At 42.5% G+C, this 22427-nt stretch overlaps 1 protein-coding gene across 2 annotated transcripts; it reads left to right on the top strand.

Annotated features, from left to right (window-relative positions):
• Positions 1-1331: 1331 nt before the first annotated feature.
• On the top strand, positions 1332-11869 carry SHOX (SHOX homeobox). Of its 2 annotated transcripts, none has more exons than XM_065423374.1 (5): positions 1332-1605; positions 4830-5038; positions 9139-9196; positions 9335-9423; positions 11624-11869. In XM_065423374.1, the coding sequence occupies exons 1-5, from the start codon at positions 1332-1334 to the stop codon at positions 11867-11869; spliced, it is 876 nt and encodes a 291-aa protein (XP_065279446.1). The 2 variants fall into 2 exon arrangements, with proteins under 2 accessions (XP_065279446.1, XP_065279445.1); XM_065423373.1 differs by having other exon boundaries at positions 9335-9426.
• Positions 11870-22427: the final 10558 nt, after the last annotated feature.

Here is a 22427-nt window from a genome sequence, read left to right as displayed (position 1 = left end):
AATGCTCGCGATGAGGACCCGACACAAGAAAATGCAAAATGAACGCCAGTGGTAACTAGAAATTCCCCCAAATGCCAAATCCTTTGTGTTAAGTCCAAAGAGGGCGGGGGGTGGGGGGGGGGAGAGGTCAGCTTTATATTCCGATCGAATTGTGCAGAGAGGAGTTAGAAATGTCACTGCTATTATCTGGACATTACATTCAGGCGGTTATTCCAATTTACAGGGTGGTAATTATGACACGGTGCACAACAAAAATAACCGCCCACCATGAATAAGATGGAAAAATTAGTGACAGCTCCATCTTAAATATGACAATAGTCGTTTAGCTTTAAAAATGTAGACAAATCTAATATTCTATTTGATGTGTACAAACAGGACCACTCCTGCTAACAAATCATCCTTCAATACCACTCACCAGGACAGGTTTGCATTAGACAAAAATTAGACATTTTTAGATCCTAAATTTCCCGGACAACATCTTCGGGCAACATAATAGCATTAGCCAGAAAACAGATCCTGTAATGTTTACACGCATCTGGAGGTGCCTGTACCTATAGGCAAAAACTGATAAGGATCTCAGAGATTTACAACAACCGGCTTCACTGCAAGAAATGTTTTTCTCCGTAACAGACAACACTTTAAAACAACATTTTTGTTCATTGAATAATTTGACAATTTTTAATTAAAACAGAAAATCGTCATCATGTCGAAGCATAAATATTATAGCAAATGCACATATCCAGCTTGTATTAATTACCTTTTTATTGAACAATCATTTTCTTTTCCCATTGATATCTATACATTTAATGGCAAGAACAGATTTATTTGATTAGCGAGGTCCGTTTTTACTCACAGTGTTGGTAAGCTTAGGATGTCCTTACAATCAATAAAGTCTTCCTTGACTTTCATTTCTGCAACCCATTTACAGAATGCAGATACCTGTTTTTGTGTTTTCTCCTTCCCCCCTTTTATTTCTCTCTCTCTCTCTTTTTGCTTGTGCTCTTTGCCTCCCTAAATCAAGGTGCAAAGATGCCAAACAGTGATGAAATGAAAAGAAAGCCAATTGCTGGACTGAGGTGGGGGAGATAGCTGCTAGGAGTCCGCCTGCGACTATGGAGCAGTCAGTAATTGCTGGAGACAGGGAAAGCTGGGGGTTGGGCTGAGGTAGCCATGTATAAATAGTGTGATCTCAAATTGAAAGGCATAAATAACAGCAGGAGTGATCTAACTCTATACAGCCCATCTTCTACGTGCAAAAAAAGCGTGCAGAGGACGGCCAGATCTCCTACTGAAAACAAGTGGATCTCTGTGGATAAGATCGCCGGGCAGCTATGGAAGAACTTACAGCTTTTGTATCCAAATCTTTTGACCAGAAAAGCAAAGAGAGCAGCAGCAGCAGTAGCAGCAGCAGCAAGAAGGAGACTATCACGTACAGGGAAGTTTTGGAGAGTGGGTTGGCTCGATCTAGGGAGCTTGGAAACTCTGACACTAACCTGCAGGACATTACTGAGAGCAGCAACCATTGCCCGGTGCATCTTTTCAAAGACCATGTAGAGAGTGACAAGGACAAACTGAAAGAGTTCAGCACGGGCAGGACTTCGGAAGGTAAGCACTGTGCAGGCGGCAGCCCCCTCTGCAAAGCCGGCTCCACGCCGGGAGCCTTCCTCTCCCTCTTTCCACACTGCGGCCCTTCAGCTTTGCCGGTCGCCTTAAATGAGGGGTGAAACTCAATTAATTGAAACCGATGCGTCCCGATGAGAGCACAAGCTCATCAGTTTCATGCCTTTGTGTGCGCGCGTGTGCGTGTGTGTGTAGAGAGAGAGATTTGGTTTAACAGTGAAAGGTAAAGTAGTCACTTTAGTTTAGCCAGATCCCCTCATTTAAATCGGAAATAGGACAGATTCTAGGTGCCTTAACAATGCTCTGTACGGGGGAGAAGTTCCATGTGTAGGAAAATGAGGAAATCTTGTCCAGGGAGTTTTAATGTATCAGAAGACATGTTCTTCCTGTTTCCGGGCCATCAGGATGCTGCTTCTTCTGAAAGAAAGCTGGACCTTAAGGCGCTGCCTTTGGACAATTTTGTATTTCAGAACACAGATCAGTCAGTAGATTGTTTTCGGATATATGTGGGTAGTGAGAAGTCATAAAGCAGTATGGCTGTGCGTGTACTCGAAGGGGCAGATAATCATGGAGACAGAGAAACATTCCAAGCCTTGTATACATATGCTGTCATCAGGTTCAGGACATTCAGTCCTGTCGGGCAATCTCACCTTTGTCAAACTAGTTTCACACACACACACACACACACACACACACACACACACACACACACACACACACACACACACATACATACATGGAGGGGGACAAAAAGCTGAGAAAGTGTCTCCGGGCAAGTTGGACAGGTCGACCTGTCCAGGGAGCTACTATGCTACACCTGGCGATAATAAAATTCGTTTAATTGGTTTGTGAACAACAACCAACCTTTCATTTAAAAAAACACTTGAATTCACAGTCAAAAACACATATAACAATTTTAGAATAATTCTTTAAGTAAAACTAATTCTTTTTTTAAGTGTTATAATGTACCTGAGGCCTGTATTTCTGCAGAAGTATATTTCACTTAGCACTTCGCTATTTTTATTTTTAATGATCAAGATTACAAAGCATGGACACCATTTATAGAAATGATCCAAAGAGGAACTCTTATTAAAACGAAACCTGTATATTGTTCCAAACTCCCCCTTTTTTTGTTCTGTGCATATAAATGTTAGACTGTGTTTATCTAATCTAATCAGTCTATGTATAGAGGGGTGGGGTGGAGGTGAGAGGGCGGAGTTGTGCAAGATGAGGCGTTTGTGACAACTTCTGTTCAGGTAAGGATTCAGTCTAATTTCAATATGCTATTCCAGTCCCACCGATCTGACTATCCAATATTTTGTATACACTGTGGGCACGCTTGACTCTCTGCAGAGCATGCATCTACCACAAGACGCAGATTATCTTTCTACAGGGCTCATCTTTATTTATTCCTTTAGTTAGAAATATCTTATTTAAATACGGCTTCATGAAAACCACACACATTACAATGAGGAATGCGGGCCAAACGCCTGTTTTCGGCAAAGGGCACGCAAACGTGAAAGTGTTAAGCAGTCGAACAGCAGTCTATGAGGAGGGGGCAGTGAATTGATTTGAACTGTTGTAGTTTTAAGTGAAGAAGTGAAAACAAACATTTGGGTTCTTGTGCCCTTTTCCCCTTGGATTTCCACTGGCACAGACCGCGCTTCATTCAAATGTTTTCATTTAGTCACCATATTTTTGGGGGGGAGGGGAGGGAGAAATACAATTCAACATTATCTCTGAATATTTATTCTCACTCCCAGCCCCACACTGGCTGTGAGGTGGATCAGAACAAAAGAAATAAAGAACTTGCTGGGACTCCTTAAATAGCGCGGCGATGGAACAATCTGGGGAATCTTTTCGAGGCTATACAATCAGGGTTGGTCGAGGGCATGCTGCTGGCTGGCACAAGCGTGATTAAAATAGACACCCTCTGCTGATCTAATGGTTTTGGTCATTTTCGTTATGATGATTAAAAGAGGATTTGCGCTCTAGGTCCCTTTTCCAAAACATGCCAGAAAGAAAACGCGGGGGGTTGTTTTTGGCCTCGTTATGTTTTCCCCTCTTCAGTGTAAATCTCCACATGCATCAGCTCAGGTTATAAACGCTCCCCCGCTCCTGGCACCTTCTTTTCTAGCGATTTCCCAAAAGGCGGGCAAGATAGGGGTGAGGAGCTAGAGAGGACGCAAGTTATTCCTTGATGGGTGGGGAGGGGGGTCAGCTCCCCCCCTCTGATGCAACAAGGCCAGATTCTTCCAGCGACACAGAAAGATGAGCGGCCCCTGACAACAGCTTGGAGTTTGAGGTTTCCCCAGGTACCATTTTTGGCGAAGCGGCCCAGGCCCATGTAACTAAACAATGGACAATTTCTCTTACCACGCAAATGTTTTGCCTTCACCCCAACAGCGGTGGGCAATGCCCTGCATAACAGCATTTACTTCTAAAGAAAACAGCAACACAGAGCTCCCCCTCCCCACGCCCCTTTCCACTGGCTCTAACAGTGTTAGCGGAATGATTTCCCAATATTCGTCTGCGACCCTCCTTAATTTGCAGTTACCAGCGGATAATAGGCGCTGGTTAGTGACTTGTTTTTAAATGGACCTCACATGGCGAAATTAACCAGCTAACCAAAAAAACCCAAGCCACTTCTTTTCCCTCTCCTTTGCTGTTCCTGAAACAGTGGCTCAGACCCTCCTGCTATTTAAAACGAGCGATGGTGGTCCCCAGTGATCAAATATTTTGCAGCATTCCCCTAGAGTGCAGCTATATTTTGGGGCCCGATGCTGCAGTCTTCACTCAGGCATAACTTCCACTGTAGTCCACTGGGGTAACATCCCTGACATGGCTCTGGGATGGTGTGTTTTTTTCTGTTCCAATCGATTGCTTACGCTTTCCCTACATTGTTGCTCTAGTTGGGTGACAGGGTGTAGCTAGTGCTAGAAGATGTACGGTGCCATGGGATGGGGATACGTAATAAATAATATTTCCCTATAAAGACACAAAAATCTGCCCTCCCTTCTCCCCCGAAGCAAAAATTCTGTGCGTGACAACATGGGAGTGATTCTGTTTAATGGCACTTTCCTCTAGTTTAGAATCAGGTTAGGGAAGAGGAGAGGAAAAGAGAAACTAGTCTCCTGTGCAAAAGAAACTTTTGTGAGATACTAAAGCAAAGCTCTGTGTCCCCCGCTCACCCCCCCCCCACCCGGCAGGGATCTACGAGTGCAAAGAGAAGAGGGAAGACGTGAAGTCAGAGGATGAAGATGGACAGACCAAGCTCAAACAGAGGAGAAGCAGAACCAATTTCACACTAGAGCAGCTGAATGAGCTGGAAAGACTTTTTGATGAGACTCACTATCCAGATGCCTTCATGAGGGAGGAACTAAGCCAGAGGCTGGGACTCTCTGAAGCTAGAGTTCAGGTAAGAGAAAGACTCTTGCATTATGTTCCTGGAAATGTCCTCACCTCAGTTCCTGTCTGCCAGTGGATTCTAGCACAGTGCCCTGTTTCATTCAAAGCAGGAGAGGTGAAAGCAGAAACGACACGTCTGATGGGAAGCTGTTTGTATTTCCGGTGTACTTGTTCTGCTAAATATATTTCTTAAACTCCTCCATTGCTGCCTTTAATGGACACGTTTTTAGTAATTATCTAATTAATAACATAATGAATTGCTTTTGCAAACTCATCTGATCACTCAATAACCTCTCCCTTAATCCCCATATTTTCCTTTCGCACTGCTCTCCTTTTATGGGGACGTTATAAAAAAACCCAGAAAACAATTGTCATGGATAAGGCTAGACGGTTTGGGTGCTTTGGGGCTGGATTATCTAGAGCCGGGGGTAAGGTGCTCCCATCTGACTCGCATAGCAAGCATATGAATTCATTGCACCCCATCTGGTATATTCCCCCCCCCCCGCCTTTTTTTAAGGTCTCATAATCCTTAGACATAGCCACAAAATACGGCAATCAAAACCTCGCAGAATTGCTCATTGTGTCTTCGAATCGATTAAAAAAAATATTTTAACTTTCTCCTTGATAGCCGCGGCGGGGGAAAAAAAAATAATTAGGGAATCCACTCCAAAAGCAAATGTCATGTAAAAAAGAATTAATAAGATCAACCTGTGGATCTCTGAGCAAGAGCACAGGGCGAAGAAATTTAAAGAAAAACTCTTATCAGGTTATTATTCTCTACATGGCTTACACAGGAAATACATCCTCTTACCTTTTAATCACATCAGTTTCTCTGAAGAAAAATTAATATATGTATATATGCATATATATGTAAATAAATATACACATTAGGCTTCGGATGGCAGAGGGATTCTCTTTGTTTTCCCCCGTTAAATATTATAAACATCTAGTCTTTGGAAAGCAAAGAGGGAGAATCTGTGCCTTCCAAATCCTTCCAGTACTTATCTGAGTAAGTGGCTATCTAGCTTTAAATAAGTACCTCCTTGAGGCATTTCCCGAAATAAATAGTGTGGCTAGTTTTTTTTTCTCAGCTGTGGGGTCTTTCTGTATAAAACAAGCTGGAGAAGGGACCTTGTCGTGTGGACCATATGCCTTAAAAAGGGAGACTTCTAGGGGAATATTGTAGGGGTTGAAAGGGCTGGTGGCCTACATTCTCCTGGAAGATTGATCTAACCGCACCATATAAATTAATGAAAAGATTAAACTTTTGCTGAAGGGGACATCAAATCTTATGTCATCTTCCCAGATCTTCTTGCTTTGGCTCTGTAATATCTTTCCAGGGCCTTGATGTACTGTTTCTATAAAAATAAATTACTTGTAATTGAATTCTGCACTCTTTCTTTCAAGTAGTTTATTACTGAGTAGCAGCACCTTAACAGGATGTTCATAGTTACAGCAAAATTGGTGCTTCAAGAGCTTGTAGATCTTTAAATACCACACCAAAAATAAAATATAAAAAAATTAAAAATGGTGATATCGATTCAAGTGGAAGTTATATGCAAGACAAAATTTCATTTCTTTATTTTTTAAAAAGAGGACGGCATGAAAAAGGCTGGTAATAGTAATGTAAAAAAAGGGAAATAGGAAGAGAAAGCGTTTAGATAAGATAATTAATTAGAAAAAAAACAGAGGACGCAATATAGTTAAAAAGAGGGAGTAGAAAAAAGAAAGGAGGAAAGGAAGGATATTTTAATACTTCCAGAACTGTTCTCTAATCCTTGTCTGCACCGCCTGTCCCTTGTTGTTAAAGGATATAGTTTCAATTTAGTGTGGAAATTTGCTGTAAATAAATTGAAGCTCCTATGGTAGCTAGTCCTTATTAACCTTTTATTTTTAGTGTTGTACTGGAAACTCATATCACCCAGCTGTCAGGGTTATAATTGAAAGTTATGAGACCATAGTGAGGAGCAGGCAGTAATTCAATTACAACAAATATCTTTGGGTTTATGGTGCAGGGCTAAATTAAATGTCATTATTCACTGTCTCTAATGGAAATCAAAAGGAAATCAGATTAGAGCATTTGTGAAAGAAATCACTGAGTGATCCTTAATGAAGAAATAACTGTCTAAAACAGTGTACTGTGCTTTACTTAGCATATTCATGACTAATTGGAATTGATCGTGAATCACACCAAGCCTGATTTATTATCGCTTAACGCAGTGGCTAATTCATCACTTTTATTCCTCTTAACCTTATTTTTCATAGCTAAAGGGAAAGGGCACTTCGTTTTGCAGATTTAAATATAATTTTTGTTTGAAGGATATTCTGATTTGCAGGGGAAGTTGTTTACACACTGCTTAAATGCCTCATGACGATTTAAACAACTTCTCCCCCCCTCCTCCCCCAAAAGACATGCAACGATCACAGCCGTACCAAATACATTGTGGTCGCTGCATCACGGGTCCTCACCCGAAATTGCAGTAGCTTGGTACAAAGTTTTAAATGTTTATTATGGGGGTATATTTTTGGTTTGAAAAATACGATTTTTCAGTAGTCTGTAGTTCAAGAAAACAGAGTGACAAAAATACGAAGCGAAGCTACTGTGAATTTGAAAGGCAGATACTTTATTAGCACACGGAAAGGTCGTGCTCTTGAAAAATCCAGGTTACAGTTTTCAGTTAGACCCGTCGCTCAGGGTTTGCTCAGCTGAAGAGCTATTATTGACGCGATCATCTGGCGACCCTGAGCAGAAAGAATTGCGCTCCAGAGTAGAGAAGGCCAATTCCTACTTAAGAAAATCACTGAGGTACCCTGGGTAATTAATGCCTTTGGAAGCCTTTCTTTGCACTAATTACTCCGTTGTAAATGACCATCATTAAGGCAATTGAAGAAAGCTTGAAGGGAAAACTTGATGTAGGAAGTGCAGTTAGTATTAATTAACCGTATGATCACTTGTCAAGTGTAAGAACATCAAAGGTTGAAGGTGTTTCTTAGCTACAAGATTTTATCAGCACCGCTAGTCAATGTTTGTCCACATTTGGTAGGTTTTGCGTAAGAATAAAACTGGGCAAAAACATTTGAATCTGAGCGTCTGACAATCAACTCAACTCACTTTACTAAACTAGCCATTTGAGAAGGGAGAGGAAACAATAAACTCAAACGTTTGAAATACTCTCGAATAGAAGTCAAAGAGAAACAATGACAACTGGATTTTTGCATTTGTTTAACAGTTATAATAACTGGAATTAGATGAGGATTATTGGATTATAGATATTTTCCTGGTGGTAGTATAAATAATTCCTTAAATCCAAATCTGGAAAGAGTCTGTTATTGCCTGCAAGTAAGAACATTAAAACGTCAGCAGGAACATTTAAAAAAAATAAAAAGTTAATGTAATGGAGAATAATTCAGTCCATTTGCCCAGGTCTCACATATTATTTTATGTGAGACCTTCAAATCTCTCAAAACCCATAAAACTGAAGTTTTGGATTGGAACAGATAATCCAATTGGTAACAGATTTTATGGGCTAGAAATCGAGCACTGAAGTTTGACAAAATGTAAAATGTTACTGGTTTGGTTTAAATATGACGAGAAAAAGACTGATAGATCCATCATGAAGGGAGATCTGTGAGGGACACAATTTTGGTATTTGCTTTAACAATCGCGAGTGCTCACCCTCTATGGGTGGCACAAGGGAGTGAAAGCCTTGACTCCTGCAAGCCTGGGGAATACTGGGGCCGTGGGTTTAGAAAGAGGGCCACGGTTCCGAAGTGTTTGTTTTCAGGACTGTAGAGGCTTTACGGTAACGTTGGATGTGCTGGCCAGGCTCGATACACTGGCAATCAAAAAAGGAGAAGAACGAATGTTGATTGTTTTTTTGGTGTCGGTCCCACGTTCTCTAAGGCAGTCTAACAGGACTGTAAGAGCCATAATCACTCACACAACGCGCAGTGGCCACTCAGTAGCCGTGTGTGTGTGTGTGTGTGTGTGTGTGTGTGTTTATTTTATACACATCATTAAAATTATACGAACTGCTTGGCCTCCGCTTGCTAGTCCCGCTTCTCAACAGCTGCCTGTCTACCTTCCCCTTTTTGTTTTTATTTTTGCAGGTCTGGTTCCAAAACAGGAGAGCAAAGTGCCGAAAGCAGGAGAATCAGATGCATAAAGGTGGGTCTGAGAGCCCGGATTCAGGGAGTGGATGGGTGGGATGGTCATTGGTCACTGAGTGCTGGAGAAGAAGGCCGCGGATGGCATGAAGGGAAAGTGCCACCCACGGGGCTGACCGTACCATGTCTCTTCTTGCAGGTGTGATCCTGGGAACTGCCAGCCATTTAGACGCCTGCCGAGTAGCCCCTTATGTGAATATGGGAGCCCTGAGGATGCCTTTCCAACAGGTAGTTCGTTTTGCTTCCCGTTAAACCCCTGCCCCAATGTCTGGAGCGCCTGCCCGCCCTCCTCCTCCTCTGCTGCCCTTTCACCGCCAAAGGAGGAAGTGGGACATACGTTTACAAGTGCCATTTATAGCGAAGTTGGCACGTATTAAAAGCACGCTGTAAAACTTCTGAAGGGGCCTCTTTCCAAACACCCCCCCCCCCCGCTCGCCTCCCCTGCTCAGGCAGAGGCAGGCGGCTGTAGGTCTGCCCCTCCTTTCCCGGTGTGCTCTGGCCTTGTGGGAGCCCCGATGCGCAAAGGAAGGAGTCAGCAGCCCAGCCAAACCCCTCCACCCCCCTGGAGGCTCAAGTCTCCTGCGTTCAGTCGAAGGGGAGTTTGGCTGCAGGATCCGGCCCTTGCATTAGGAGAGGGAAGGGTTGGCCAGCCCTGCCCAGGGTCCTCCCTCGCGGTCCCCTGATGCTGACAGAGCGCACGCAGGGCAACAGTAAGGGAAGGTGGGGAGCCTCTTCCTTCGCGAGACGTGGGCTGTGCTACTGGCGCTGGCCGCCCTCGGAAGGAAGAAACCTTGTGCATTGTGCAGCAGCCGGCTCGCTAGGCCGAGACGTGGCAAAGACAAGCCTCCCCGTTAGGAGCTGTCCCTTCTCCAAGCCCAAACCCAGGGAAGGTGACTCGCCCGGAGCTGGCCTCGTCCCTGCAAAATCGACTCCACCACGGAGAGTCCAGGGAACAAAAATGCTCCTGGCGCTGCCTGCGTCCATTTTCCTTAGTAAAACCTGGGCGCGGGGGGTGATAACGCGCTGGCTTTTGCTCCCAGTTCAAGGGCTGGGCGCTCACGTTGAATCAAACTGTAAACCCTGTATATAATGGAAACCCCTTCAACACCTCTAGTTCCAGCACCTCTATATGGGGGGAAAGTTTCCCCCTTCACTCTGTCTATAAATATTGGGCCTAAGTCTGCTCCCTGCTCCATGGGTGTAAATCAGGAGCAACCCCCTTGAAGTCAGTGGAGTTACACTGGCATACAACCCAGGTAACAACGGAGAAGAGAGGCAAACCCGCCCAGATACCACTTAACAGCGCAAGCTACAGTTTGTGTCATTTCCTTTTTGTGTCTTTACATAACCGATTGAGGAATCGGTTTCCCAAAAGCAAACTAGGTAGAAGAGATAGATTAATGCTACTGATTTTTGAAAAACACATATCTTGGGGGAGAAAACCCACACCCGAGGCGGAGATCTCTCTGTCAATCCAGTGTTTGTGTAGGTCTAGAAAGCTCCAAAGTAAACATTGGCGACTGGTCCCTTTCCCAAGGTTAAAGAGTTTTTAGAAAGATATAAATAAACATCCCTAGGAAAAATGCTATTTAGCACTTGTTGGCGCCCATGAGATGGCCAACTCATTTTTGTAAATACTGGAAGGCCTAAATATGCCTCTATTCTCTCTGTATAAGTGCTGAGCGGAGTGTTTAATATCAACCAGTCAGTTCTCGTCCAGCTTTGCCGTTCCTGTTTAAATCAAGCCAGTGCCTAGCTGTCTCCTTTATTCATGCTCCCCGCATTTGCTGCGTGCAAGGGGTTAAATGGGTGACTCCAATCACAAGCCCCTCTTTCCCACTTGCAGCTCTAGTCCTTTCCTTGAGCACGCAGTGACCTGCACAATCGCTGCTGTGCACGGGGGAAGAGGCCAAGGGCTGTGGACATTGTATTCCTCTTGAACTGCGCTGATCCGAATTCCTTGGCCCGCCGAGCCCTGCTGCGCTTTCTTGCCACAAGATCACATCTTGTGCTGCCAGACCACGCGAGCGGCTCTGTCGCCAATGCGCAGTCACCCTTGCGGAGACAGCCGAAGGTGGAACCGCACTAAAACTAGGCCGGGTCGGCGGGCAGGCAGTGGAGGAAACTGCAAATAAATGGCTACCACTGAAACCTCTGCTCAGGGACGGTGGGTAGCGAGAGGTGACTGGGCGCCATGTGGATCAGCTTCATAAACCGAGTCCATTTCCCGCCCTCGGAGCATGTGGTTTGCTGACAGCGTATAGGACGCACCCCGCCCGCCAGAGGTGGAGGGTGCTGCTGCTGCCCCGGGAGGTTGCTAATCCCCTACCAGGGGTGGGTGAGGTGGGAGAGGGCAGCTCTTGACCCGCGCTGGGTGGCAAGCCCGCACCCAGCTTCTCACCCGGCTCCCCTCGCTCTGCTTTCCCAGGTCCAAGCGCAGCTGCAGCTGGAAGGCGTGGCCCACGCCCACCCCCACCTCCACCCGCACCTGGCCGCCCACGCTCCCTACCTGATGTTCCCCCCGCCGCCCTTCGGACTCCCCATCGCCTCTTTGGCCGAATCCGCCTCCGCCGCTGCGGTGGTGGCTGCTGCTGCCAAGAGCAACAGCAAAAACTCCAGCATCGCCGACCTGCGACTCAAGGCCAGGAAACATGCCGAGGCGCTGGGGCTCTGACACTTTCCGCCGTGCTGTGTGCATGTGTGTGTGTGGCCAGGACTCCCTCTCCGCTCCCTCTTGCCCTCCGCACCACCCCAACGTGACTCTCTGCAGGCCCCAGGCCTGCGGGGGAACAAGGGTCGCTGGCTTTTGGAAGGCCTGCAAGTACTTTTAAAGACGATCACGACAGCTCCCTCCCGTCCCTAGTTCCTCTGTTTGGCTTTCCTCTCTCCCCCTGCGCGCTCAAAGCCTGCGCACCCGACCCGGTTCATCTGAAGACTGAGGGGGCCCAGTTGCCTGTCCTTTTTTATTTTTCAGGCACCTAGCGCTCCACAGTTAAAACTGCTCCCCCAGATGCAATGGTAGGGTGAGACCATCCCGAATCTGACTTAAGTCATCCGATTAAACACATACACACACGCACACACACAAAAGCAAAGACTTTCCGGAGGATAAAGTAGGTGGGGAACAAAATCTTTAAATTATGCTAATCTGTGAACAGTGGGACATGTGGATTTTGACCCTGGCAAAAGTGATCACATCCGCGTGAGGTCATCGGCTGCCGTCAGTTCTGCGACCATGTGCATGTGTCTAACTCAACACATTTTCAAGATCCTAACATCTATTAAAACAAAACAAACAAAAATATAAAAAAGATCCTTGGGGCTGGTCTCCATTAAAGATGACATTTCTTTGTTGCCAACAGTATTATTTCACTGCCATGAATATCTTCCATCGCTGAGGAGCTGCTGCTGAAGAACTGGTTTGAATTTAAATGTGGAATTTCAGATTTGAGGCGAGGCAGGTTTTTTTTTTTTCCAGAAAGAAAAAAAGCAGCAATAACAAAAAAAATGTGTCTCAAATGGCTAAAAGTCTTTTGGAAGGAAGAAAAAAAAAAAGAGACAGACTAGAATTTACTAACCATTAGTGGTGACTTGAATGATGGGAACAATATGAATGCACCTGTTTTATCCAGAATCACCTGAATTAGCTGAGATGCATTGTGCCATAGGAGCAGGTCGACTTTCTGATTTTTTTCTCCCTAATGTCTGGATCTTTGAATTGAAATCTTGCTATTTTACAGGATATAGAAAGAATGACTCACACAACAAAGATGGACATATGGTTTTAGGGCATAATACTGATGCAGCATTACTTTTAGTGAAATGCAATTAAGTGCAGTAAAGTGCAATACTGTAAATATTATAGATTAAAAAATAGCCGTACATTCTTATTCTGTTAATAACCAGTTCCGCAAGAACCATAACTTAAGTCCTTTATGCTCAGACTGGGTACATTGCAATTTAGTGCCAAAATGACAGTCCGGGTCTTCTAGGAATGGATAAAAATATATGTATCACATATGGAAAAAGATAGATACTATGATTTCTAGTCAAGTTAATGTGCCATATTTCTGGGAAGTAAGATGAAAAGCCTGTATGACATTTTTGCAATCATTTAAAGTAAAACAAAACAAAAAAAGTAAATGTTTTGTAGGGGTGGACAAGTTCAGTGTTTGCCAATTTTTCTTTTTTCCAGTTATGTAGACACCAAATACAAACTTGTCTAAGCAGCATAGCTAGTCTAAATGGAGGAAACTCCCTTGACATTATATTACCAAAGTGTCTGGGTTTACTAACCCCCCATGTTTTTATTTGTTATGTAATTCTCTTCTAATCAATTTATTATGTTGTGGGTTTGTTTGTGAGAACAAATACTGCTCTTGTCTACTTCTAACAAGATAGCTCAATTTTTTGCCTTTGTTATCAAGGCCTGCATTCATGAAAGCTTATCCTCTCAATAGTACTGCCAGTAAGACTGTTTTTTCTTTCTCAAGTGTATTTATCATCTAGTAATCCATTACTAATTTTGGCTTTTGCTGATATTTATCAAATCCAAATATTTCCATAGGGCAAAAAGTAATGCATTAGATCTTTTCAGTTTTAGACATTTGCATTTTTCCCCCCAATTTTGATACTTTATGACAAGCAAATTTTCTGAAATGTCAAAGTGCTGCCATTTTCCACCTATTTATTATGTGAAAAGTGGTTATATTTTGGACATGTTGGAGTTTATAAATTTTACCTGTCTTTGCTACCTCTTTGTGAAAGCCTAATATCTCTTTAAACCAAGGCCATAATGCTAATCTAACATTAACCATTGTAAAGGGACATGGGGAATAAACCCAGACAATTAACAAGATTGGAACTAAGACCAAACTTTATCTAGAATGTATAAATGTTATTTATAGTAATGATATAGTATAAAGTTTATACTTCTAGATAAAGTTTGGTCTTAGTTCCAATATTGTTAATTATATCACATTTTACAACAAAAATAATAAATACTTCCCCCACAACAACTCCAGCATTTTCAATTCCATATTTTTAACATACAGATTGGGAATTTCACCATAAGGAGGCACTAACCTCTAACAGATGAGCAGTTATACTGGCTACCCACAATACTTTGGGGTACTATGTTGCACAATATTGATGGCTAAAGGCTCAATCCTGCAGCCTTTATTCACTTGGATAGAAACTCACCTTTGTGCAGAGGGCCAGCACAAGCTTATGCACTACTCACATCCCATTTAAGCCCTATTTTGAGTGGTCATCAGCCGTGCTCTGGGCTTCTACACAGGAGTGAATTTCACTCTCAAATAGTTCCAGTGACTTCAGTGAAACTTCTCAAGTGAGGGGAAGAATTGGGCCCTGAGAGCCTTCAACCATCTTAGAAATGAAGTTATCTGCTTAACTGCACTTCCTGAAGTGTATTACATTTATAAAATATATCTGGTTACATTTTGAGAACAGTTGCCTACTAACAAGTTGACCTTTGGTGTTATACTGAATACCAGCACAGTAAGAACTTTCATATGTCAGTCAGATTTCTCTAAATTTGTCTGGGTTGGTGTTACTCTTTTTTGCATTACTGAAAACTCTACCAGTTTCTTAAGACTGGTAAGTCATATCAGTGGATGTCTCGGAGATATCTAAACTGCACTGGAGAACCGGAGGCAAGTGGCAGCAGCTACTAGTTTAGCAGGGTTTGAAGTAGGAACAATAGATCATCCTAGGAAAAGGGCAGGATGCCTCACTGTATCTACATGCTGCTCCTGCATTTCATTCAGCGTAGCACACATGCCAGATGCAATCCTGACAAGGGAATGAAGGTGCTGCTGCCAAAACTGCTTCTACTTTTCTTATTTCAAGAGCAGAATAGTCGCAGTGACACTGGGTCCAAAAGGCTCACTGGATCCAGCTTTGGATGGGACATGCATTTGGCCTTCTTTCTTCCTGGCCTTGTGAGAACGCCTGCTTCAGCTGGCACTTGTAAGGGCCAAATCCTCAGTGGGTGTAAATCAGTGTAGCTCTGTTAACCTCAATGGGACTGCCCTGATCTGCACATAGTGAGGATCTGGACCTCAGTCTCTTTTCTATCTCAACTGCTGTGGTCTGTTCTTCTTTCTTTTTATCGTGAACTTCTTCAACAGGTAAGTGGTTGAAGATAAGACAATTAAGGTTCTGAGATATTTAGTAAAGTTAAAAGATTATCTTTACTGAATTAATTTCACAGATAGCATGAGCCTCATTTATTGGACATCAGTGGCCATGTTAGTCTTTGCATAATCTCCCATTCTGAGAAACGAGAGCTTTCCACAGATCATCAGAACAATGTGCATTGGATGGAATTCTCTTGGTGTAGGTCTTCATTTAGTGTGAACTGGCTTCTGGCAAAGGTCTTCCTCAAAAGTTGGGCATGCTATTTTGAAAATAACTTGAACCACCTCAAAATAAATAATTTTGCCTAGAACAAGTATATAAAAATTCAAAACAGGGCCCAATTAATCACACACAGCCCTTTGTAATCAAAAGATGAAACTCAGCTACAGATTTTTTTTTTTGAACTGTCAAAATATGCTTAAGTATTTGTATCAATTTGAATAAGAAGCTGACTCCATAATTCAGTTTTTATTGACTTGGGAAAGTCAAGAAAGAAACCAACGAGATCAGATTATTTGGCTTAATAGGGCCATAGATGTAGTAATCTTTTGGTTTATTAATCATAATCTTTAACACTTATATAATGCCCTTTATATGAAGCAGAGTAAGAAATTAAGGACCAGATTCTACCATTCATAATCATATTGAATACTATTATTTGTATTGTGGTAGCATCTACAAGCCACAATCAGGAATGGGACTCCATTGTGCTAAGCACCGTACAATCATATAACAAAAAGGGTTCCTGCACCAGAGAGCTTATGGTCTAGTACCTTACTCCAAAGGTAATATTCAGCATGATTATGGGTGACAAGGAAGCCTTAATTTGCTTTCCTAAGACCATGCAGCTACCACCCAATCGAAAGCCGCTTTCAGTCAATGGAGTTTTTCCTTTGACTTCAGTGGAGCCAGCATTTCATCCCAGATCTCTAGTTTGTGGTGGAAATATGATTAGAACTCAGAATTTCCTAGCGCCTAATCACATGCACAATTCACTAGAATACCCTGACTGCCAGTCTCAGCTACTAACAATTTCTCACACAGACTAAACACCCCTGATGTCACTCTTTTGCGTGCTTGTTCTGCCCTTTTTTGTTTCTACATTTGCCCATGAAATGATAAAAAAAAAAAAAAAAGCCCTAGCAACATAATTTTGAGTTGACACATTGGGGCCATTGATTCAAATACTTTAGTACACACAGTCCTGTGGAAATCTGAGACAACAATAAGGATAAACACAGATTTTTTGGAGGGTGGGAGAAATTACATATGCATTCTACTCTTTAAGCTAGGCAAAAGGATTGTTTCATTTCTTTTTATAGATAGTTACAACTTATGGAGACATTATTACTATGGCAGTGGCAGGATCCTCCTTTCCCCTTTCTTTCTGAGGACATTTTACAAAAAAGCAGAAAAAATAAATGACATATTTCTGAATAAACATACTTATTTTTATAACATCTACTATCCTTGAATCACTAACGATCTTCAGCTCTGTAAAGTGACACAATCCACGTGGCTGGAGATCTTCCTTGTTGACAGTTAAAGCAGACAGTGACGTGCCCACTCCTCTTCTGTAAGTAGCTTGGTAAATCCTTTATGTTGCATTCTTCCCTCGGTGTGCATGTAATTCCCATAGTGGTCACAACTCCAAGTGGCAGTGGTAATATAGTGATTTGGAAGAACCTCTGATTCAGTACCTTGAAAAACATACAATGGTTGCAGGAGGATGTGGTGGAATCAACTAGGGCCTGATATTTTTTGGAGACAATAAAAAAAAAGCCCTATATGCTGTACTAATACATACCCTCTCAGTTGAACCACTGCTCAGTGTTAATGGGAGTTATATGTACCAAGAAGAAAATATAACCTTTCACTTTGTTGGTAAAATGGTGCCTCCTTTTGAGTTACTCCCTCCTTCAAAGCTGTGACCCAGGTCACATGGACACAATCCAGCTGTTTATATTATACCAGTTATTTCTTGCCAGTTGGCTTCTCTAACAAGGTCAATGATAGGCCATGGACTTCTGTGTTTGAGGCATTCTTCAAAAGAGGTACAATGTCTAATGTCCCTTGAATATTGGGTGTCCGTTTGACAAGGTTTGCATTATCAGCCGGTGCCTAATTTATTAAAAGTCAGCCTAAGAATTTGCTGATTTTCAGTAAAGATTAAAACTTCATGCAGTTCATACACATTTTATTGAAATTTGATACTTAATTAAAATCAGTTGAAGAATGTAGAAAATATCAAATTTTGAAGCTGAAGATATTTATTGAAAGGCAATACTTTCATGAATCTAGGCCTATGATATGTATTAATTACATCAAAGACAGGTAAATATCTCTGTTTCTTTGTATTGATGTATGTGGATGTTTTATTTATTATTTTGTTTGAAAATTTCTAAATCTGTAATATTTTAATTATGTTGAGTGTAAATTTGACAATGCTTTGCATTTATTTTTATATTTTTTAAACCTGTTGCTTTTGCAAAATTATGAGCAGCCAGTATGGTTTACAGTACCATTGCATTGTTTTGGTTATGTATACATAGTATGTCTGAGTTTACAGACATTTCAGGGATTGCTAAAATGAAAAACTCTCCAAAACCAATTGGTCTTAAAGTTTGTACCCTTCTGTTATTGTGGAAGAAACCTTTTTTAGGTTTTGGTTATGTCAGCATGCTCCTACATGAATTCACCAGACACGTTGAGTTCCGGTTCCAGAGTGTATTATGTTGAATCACATGATATGAATGTACATCTTGTAAAAGTGAGATATGAATAAACTTATAAACATTTGTAATCATGTGTTAAAGAATACTCAAAATAACTGATGCCAAAGTGATTATTTAATAGTGGACCATTTATTTCATTAAACATACACAGAGCTTTTCATTTATTTACCATTTTTCATTCTTTAGGGTTGTTCAGAGAACGAATACAATATGCTATACCCTGCCATCAGACTGTGTTCACTGAAGTCAATGGAAGTTTTTCATAGAAAGTGATAGCAAGATATGGCTCAGCGATGATGAACAGATGCCACAATTTTACGCTTTTACTTTTATATCTATGACTTTTTTTTTTTTAGGACTGCTAACTTTTCCTCTAGCATCATCCCTTTAAACAAATGACTATGCATGCATGACCATTTTGGGACTATGTGGATCTGATCCAAAGCCCATTGAAGTCATGCTCATTTGGCCAGGGACAAGGAAATTTGCCATGTCCCTCACTGTCTGTATATTGGATGCAATTTTCTCTCAGAACTTAACCCCTGCTAGCAGTAAACCCAGCACCCTGAGGTGGAAAGGTATACCCAATTTACCTTCTTGCCACTGCTCATTGCATAACTTCATTATCAGCCTGGTCTAAAATCTATTGGATTCAACGGGAGTCTTTCCATTAACTTCAATGCACTTTTGACCAGGCCCTAAATTCAGAGATCATTCAAGAGTTAAATCATACTTCTAATCTCTCTGGAACTACAGTCCATGATATCCTTGTTGTATTTGAGCTTAATCAGCCTTACAAGAGTGGTTGTTCCTTATACTGGAACTCCCCAAATTCCTGCCAGTGTGCCTTTTTATTAGAGCCATATTTATTTTATTTCTTTTCTGTAGCAGTTTATGTAAATTGAAGTCAGAACAAGAATTTGGCTTTTGTAATCCTGCTCTTTCTACTAGTGCCTGGATCTGTTTGAGGCTCCTACATTTGCTCTTTGTTATATAGTTAGAATGTCGTCAGTACATATCTCAATTCCTGTTTCACACCCAGCCAATACTACTCATTGATATCCTGCTTTTCCTAAAAAATACTATGAAGTCAGTAACTATGGAAGAGATGGGATATCATGAAAAAAAATCTTTACTTTCTGTTCCTTGAAAGCACTCAAACAATGGATGGTGATCAGTAATGTGTACTATAGGATCTATAAGGCAAAATATAAACTACATAACTTTGTGCTAAAAGAGCAGCTCCTGCAGAAGATAATTTCATAGCAATTTATAAATAAGTGTTTTTAATTCTCTTTTTGAGTCTATTCATATTCAACTAAAATATTTAAAAGAGAACTAAAGAAAATAATGGTTATAGGAAATTTAGTAATGTCAAAAACTACAATTACACTTTTTTTTTGAGCTTTGGCCTGTAGGAAGTGATTTATTTTCAACTGCTTCATCCTTTTCCTCTCCATTTTTGTTGAGAAGAATAAGTACGTTCCTTCAAATATTACTTGTCTGATTGTTTTCTGAAATCATTGGCAGTTTTGAGGGTTATTTCCCGCCCGACTTTGTATTTATTTTTCTTCTGCTTTAAGTGAGAATTTATTTTCAGTTCCAAAAAGTTATAATTTGACCTATTGCCATTAGCATTTTTGGATACTGTCTCTAGTTCTCTTTGTAGAATTTGAATTGGATAAGAATAAACACAGCAACAAAATAAAGTCCTTAAAAGTTGTCAGTAAAAATGTATTTCTTTCTTTCTTGAGGAGCTTCTCTCTCAGCCTTTTTTCCTGAGGTACAGAAATGTAGTAATGAACATATGAGGAGAGAAGAAACGGGATGGGGTAGCTGTTGGCCATAGTACATCTGAAACATGGAAAATCTCACACATATATGGCCCAATCCTGCATTCCTTGCACATTGAAAACTCCCACTGAGGTCAATGGGAGATCTGTGTATTTAAGATATGCAGGATCAGCCTAGAAAAGATAGATCATCTGAGCTCAAGTACCACATGCAAATGAGTATAGAGTGAGTACCAAAACAAAGAAAAGTGTATGGAATCCTTATTTCCATTCTCCAGACCAAATACCCAGACTTCATTACCATATCATTAAGGGGAATAATCCTGCTCTGACATAATATCTTTCATTTAACTGACTCTCAAAATGCTTTACAAACTTTACTGACTGGCTGTAAAAAATATAGTCTCCAAAGGCCGACCCAACTCCTATTAGGTCAATAGAAAGAACCTATTGATTTCAGGGCTAGATGGATTGTGTCCTAAGGGTGAGAACTTATAGTGAGGTGGAGTGGCCTCCCTCCAGACTTGACAGCGAGAGACCATTACATTCCCCTTGGTGGGCAGAGCCATAGCCATCCCGCACCTCTTGTTGGAAGTACTGGAGCAGGACAGGAAGTATAAAGGGAGGGCCCTGCAGCTCAGTTGAGTGGAGTCAGGAAGAAGACAGACCTCTCCAGCCCACTGTCGAATGCTGGAGCTGTGCAGCGCCCTTCCAGAGGAGACCGACCCTGGAGAGGGGTTGCCAGTACTGCCGAGGAGACAGGACTCTTGGACTATGGATCCCCCTGCCCCTGCCCAGACTTTGGTAGGAAGTAGCACTGGGAAATCAGACTTTAGTCAGGTTTTGTTGCTGGACCATGGGTCAGTGTGTTTTGGTAGATCCCCGCTGACCCCATGGTGGAACCATTCACCACTTTTAGGGCCCTGGGATGGGACCTTGTGGAGCAGGGTGGGCCTGGGTCCCCTATCCCCTGCCCCCAACCTCATCCCTGGGGTGGTAGCCTATTCACCCCTAGGCCAGAAGGCCTGTGCTTTACTCATGTCTTGCCTCAGCCAGGAGACTGTGGGCCCAGACTGTATGTTTGCTGGCTGCCTTAGCCAGGAGATGTAGGCAATAGCCTGCTCTCTGCTCTGCCCTACCCAGAGGGTCAGAGCTTCCCTTATAGACCGTTAATTGCTGTCTGCCCCAGCCAAGAGGCTGTGGGCTAATGACTGCTTATGCTTTGCCCTGCCTAGGGGGCCAGAGCCCTAGACTCTTGATTGGTGGCAGCTGTAGCTGGGATACTCTAGGCTAAAGACTGCTTACTGCTCTGCCCCACCCGAGGGGACTAGAGCTCCAGGCGGTTAACAATTGTTTGCCTCTGCTAGAAGGCTATGAACTGTAGAGTGCTTACTGCGTGGCCCCACCAGCAGGACTGGAGCCCAAGTGCTGCTGCTTGACTCAGTGAGGCACAGTGGCCTCCCTCACGACTTGAGAGTGAGGGACCACTACAGAGCTGTATTAGGGAGGAAGGAGGAGGTACACATCTCCAGTGGGGTTAGCTGGAGGCGCTATGGCTGTGTCGGCTAGGAGTAGGCATAATGCTTCCATACACCTAGGGGGCAATGAGATATCCAGCAGCAGAATTTACTACGCCCGTCTGCAAACAGACTATGTTGTCTCCAGCATGGCTCTGCAGACACAAATTAGTGATGGAGTTGATGCGGAGGCTACTCTCCTGGGCTGAGAATGACATTTTGAGCTCTGGCTGTTCTTCACAGTGTGTCTTCTGGGAGCATAGTCAACCAAATTACGGCTGTTTCCTATGCAGGTACATGGAAGGAAGATCTGTCTACCTATCTATTGGGTTTCTATTCAGCCCACCACTGCAGTATCTAAGCATTTTCTAGGTAAATTAGACTTGCATAGCTAGGTTTCTAAGACACCTGATGCAATCTTCTGTTCTTTTTTGGTTATAGAAAGCTCTGATTGGGGACTATATGTACCTTTGGAAATGAAATATAGAATTACGGTTGCCCATGCATTATGACAGTCTTTAATTACATGATTACACAATATTTTTTCCACAGGACCTCTGCCTCATTCAGTGCATAGAATGCTCTCAGTCAAGGTTTTGTGCTGTTTTCTGTAGGACCCCTCCTCATTCACTGTAAAATGGAAGGTATGCATGTGTAGAGAATAAAGCAGGTAGCAAATTAATGCAGAAAAATAAAGGCTGGTCTTGTGCTTAAGACAGTTGAGAATGTCCCTCCCCCTTCCCTCCCCAGAAGGAGGGGGTTCTATCCTGGGCTCTGCCGCAGACTTCCTAAGTGCTTCTGGGCAAATTGTTGGCACCAAAATTTTTGCATATGGTCACTAAACATGTGTTCTTCATTATCTGGGTGCCTGACCTGAGACACCTGGGGTCTGATGTTCAGAAGTGCAGAGCACTCACCACTGAAACGGAAGTCAACCAAAGTTGTGGGTGTTCGATACATTTAGTAGTAAGGCAGTGTGATTTGGAGGTCTGAACACTGAGATTCAGGCAGTCCTGAGGTCTAAT

Source organism: Emys orbicularis, chromosome 1, assembly GCF_028017835.1.
Source record: "Emys orbicularis isolate rEmyOrb1 chromosome 1, rEmyOrb1.hap1, whole genome shotgun sequence".
Taxonomy (NCBI): Eukaryota; Metazoa; Chordata; order Testudines; family Emydidae; genus Emys; species Emys orbicularis.
Note: the sequence above shows the minus strand (reverse complement) of the source record. Positions and strands in the feature narration are given on the sequence as shown.

Coding starts and splice junctions, on each gene's coding strand:
- SHOX (XM_065423373.1), top strand. CDS start 1,332: ATGGAAGAACTTACAGCTTTTGTATCCAAATCTTTTGACCAGAAAAGC. Junction 9,197..9,334: donor GGAGAATCAGATGCATAAAG/GTGGGTCTGAGA, acceptor CTCTTCTTGCAG/GTGTGATCCTGGGAACTGCC. Junction 9,427..11,623: donor GGATGCCTTTCCAACAGGTA/GTTCGTTTTGCT, acceptor CTGCTTTCCCAG/GTCCAAGCGCAGCTGCAGCT.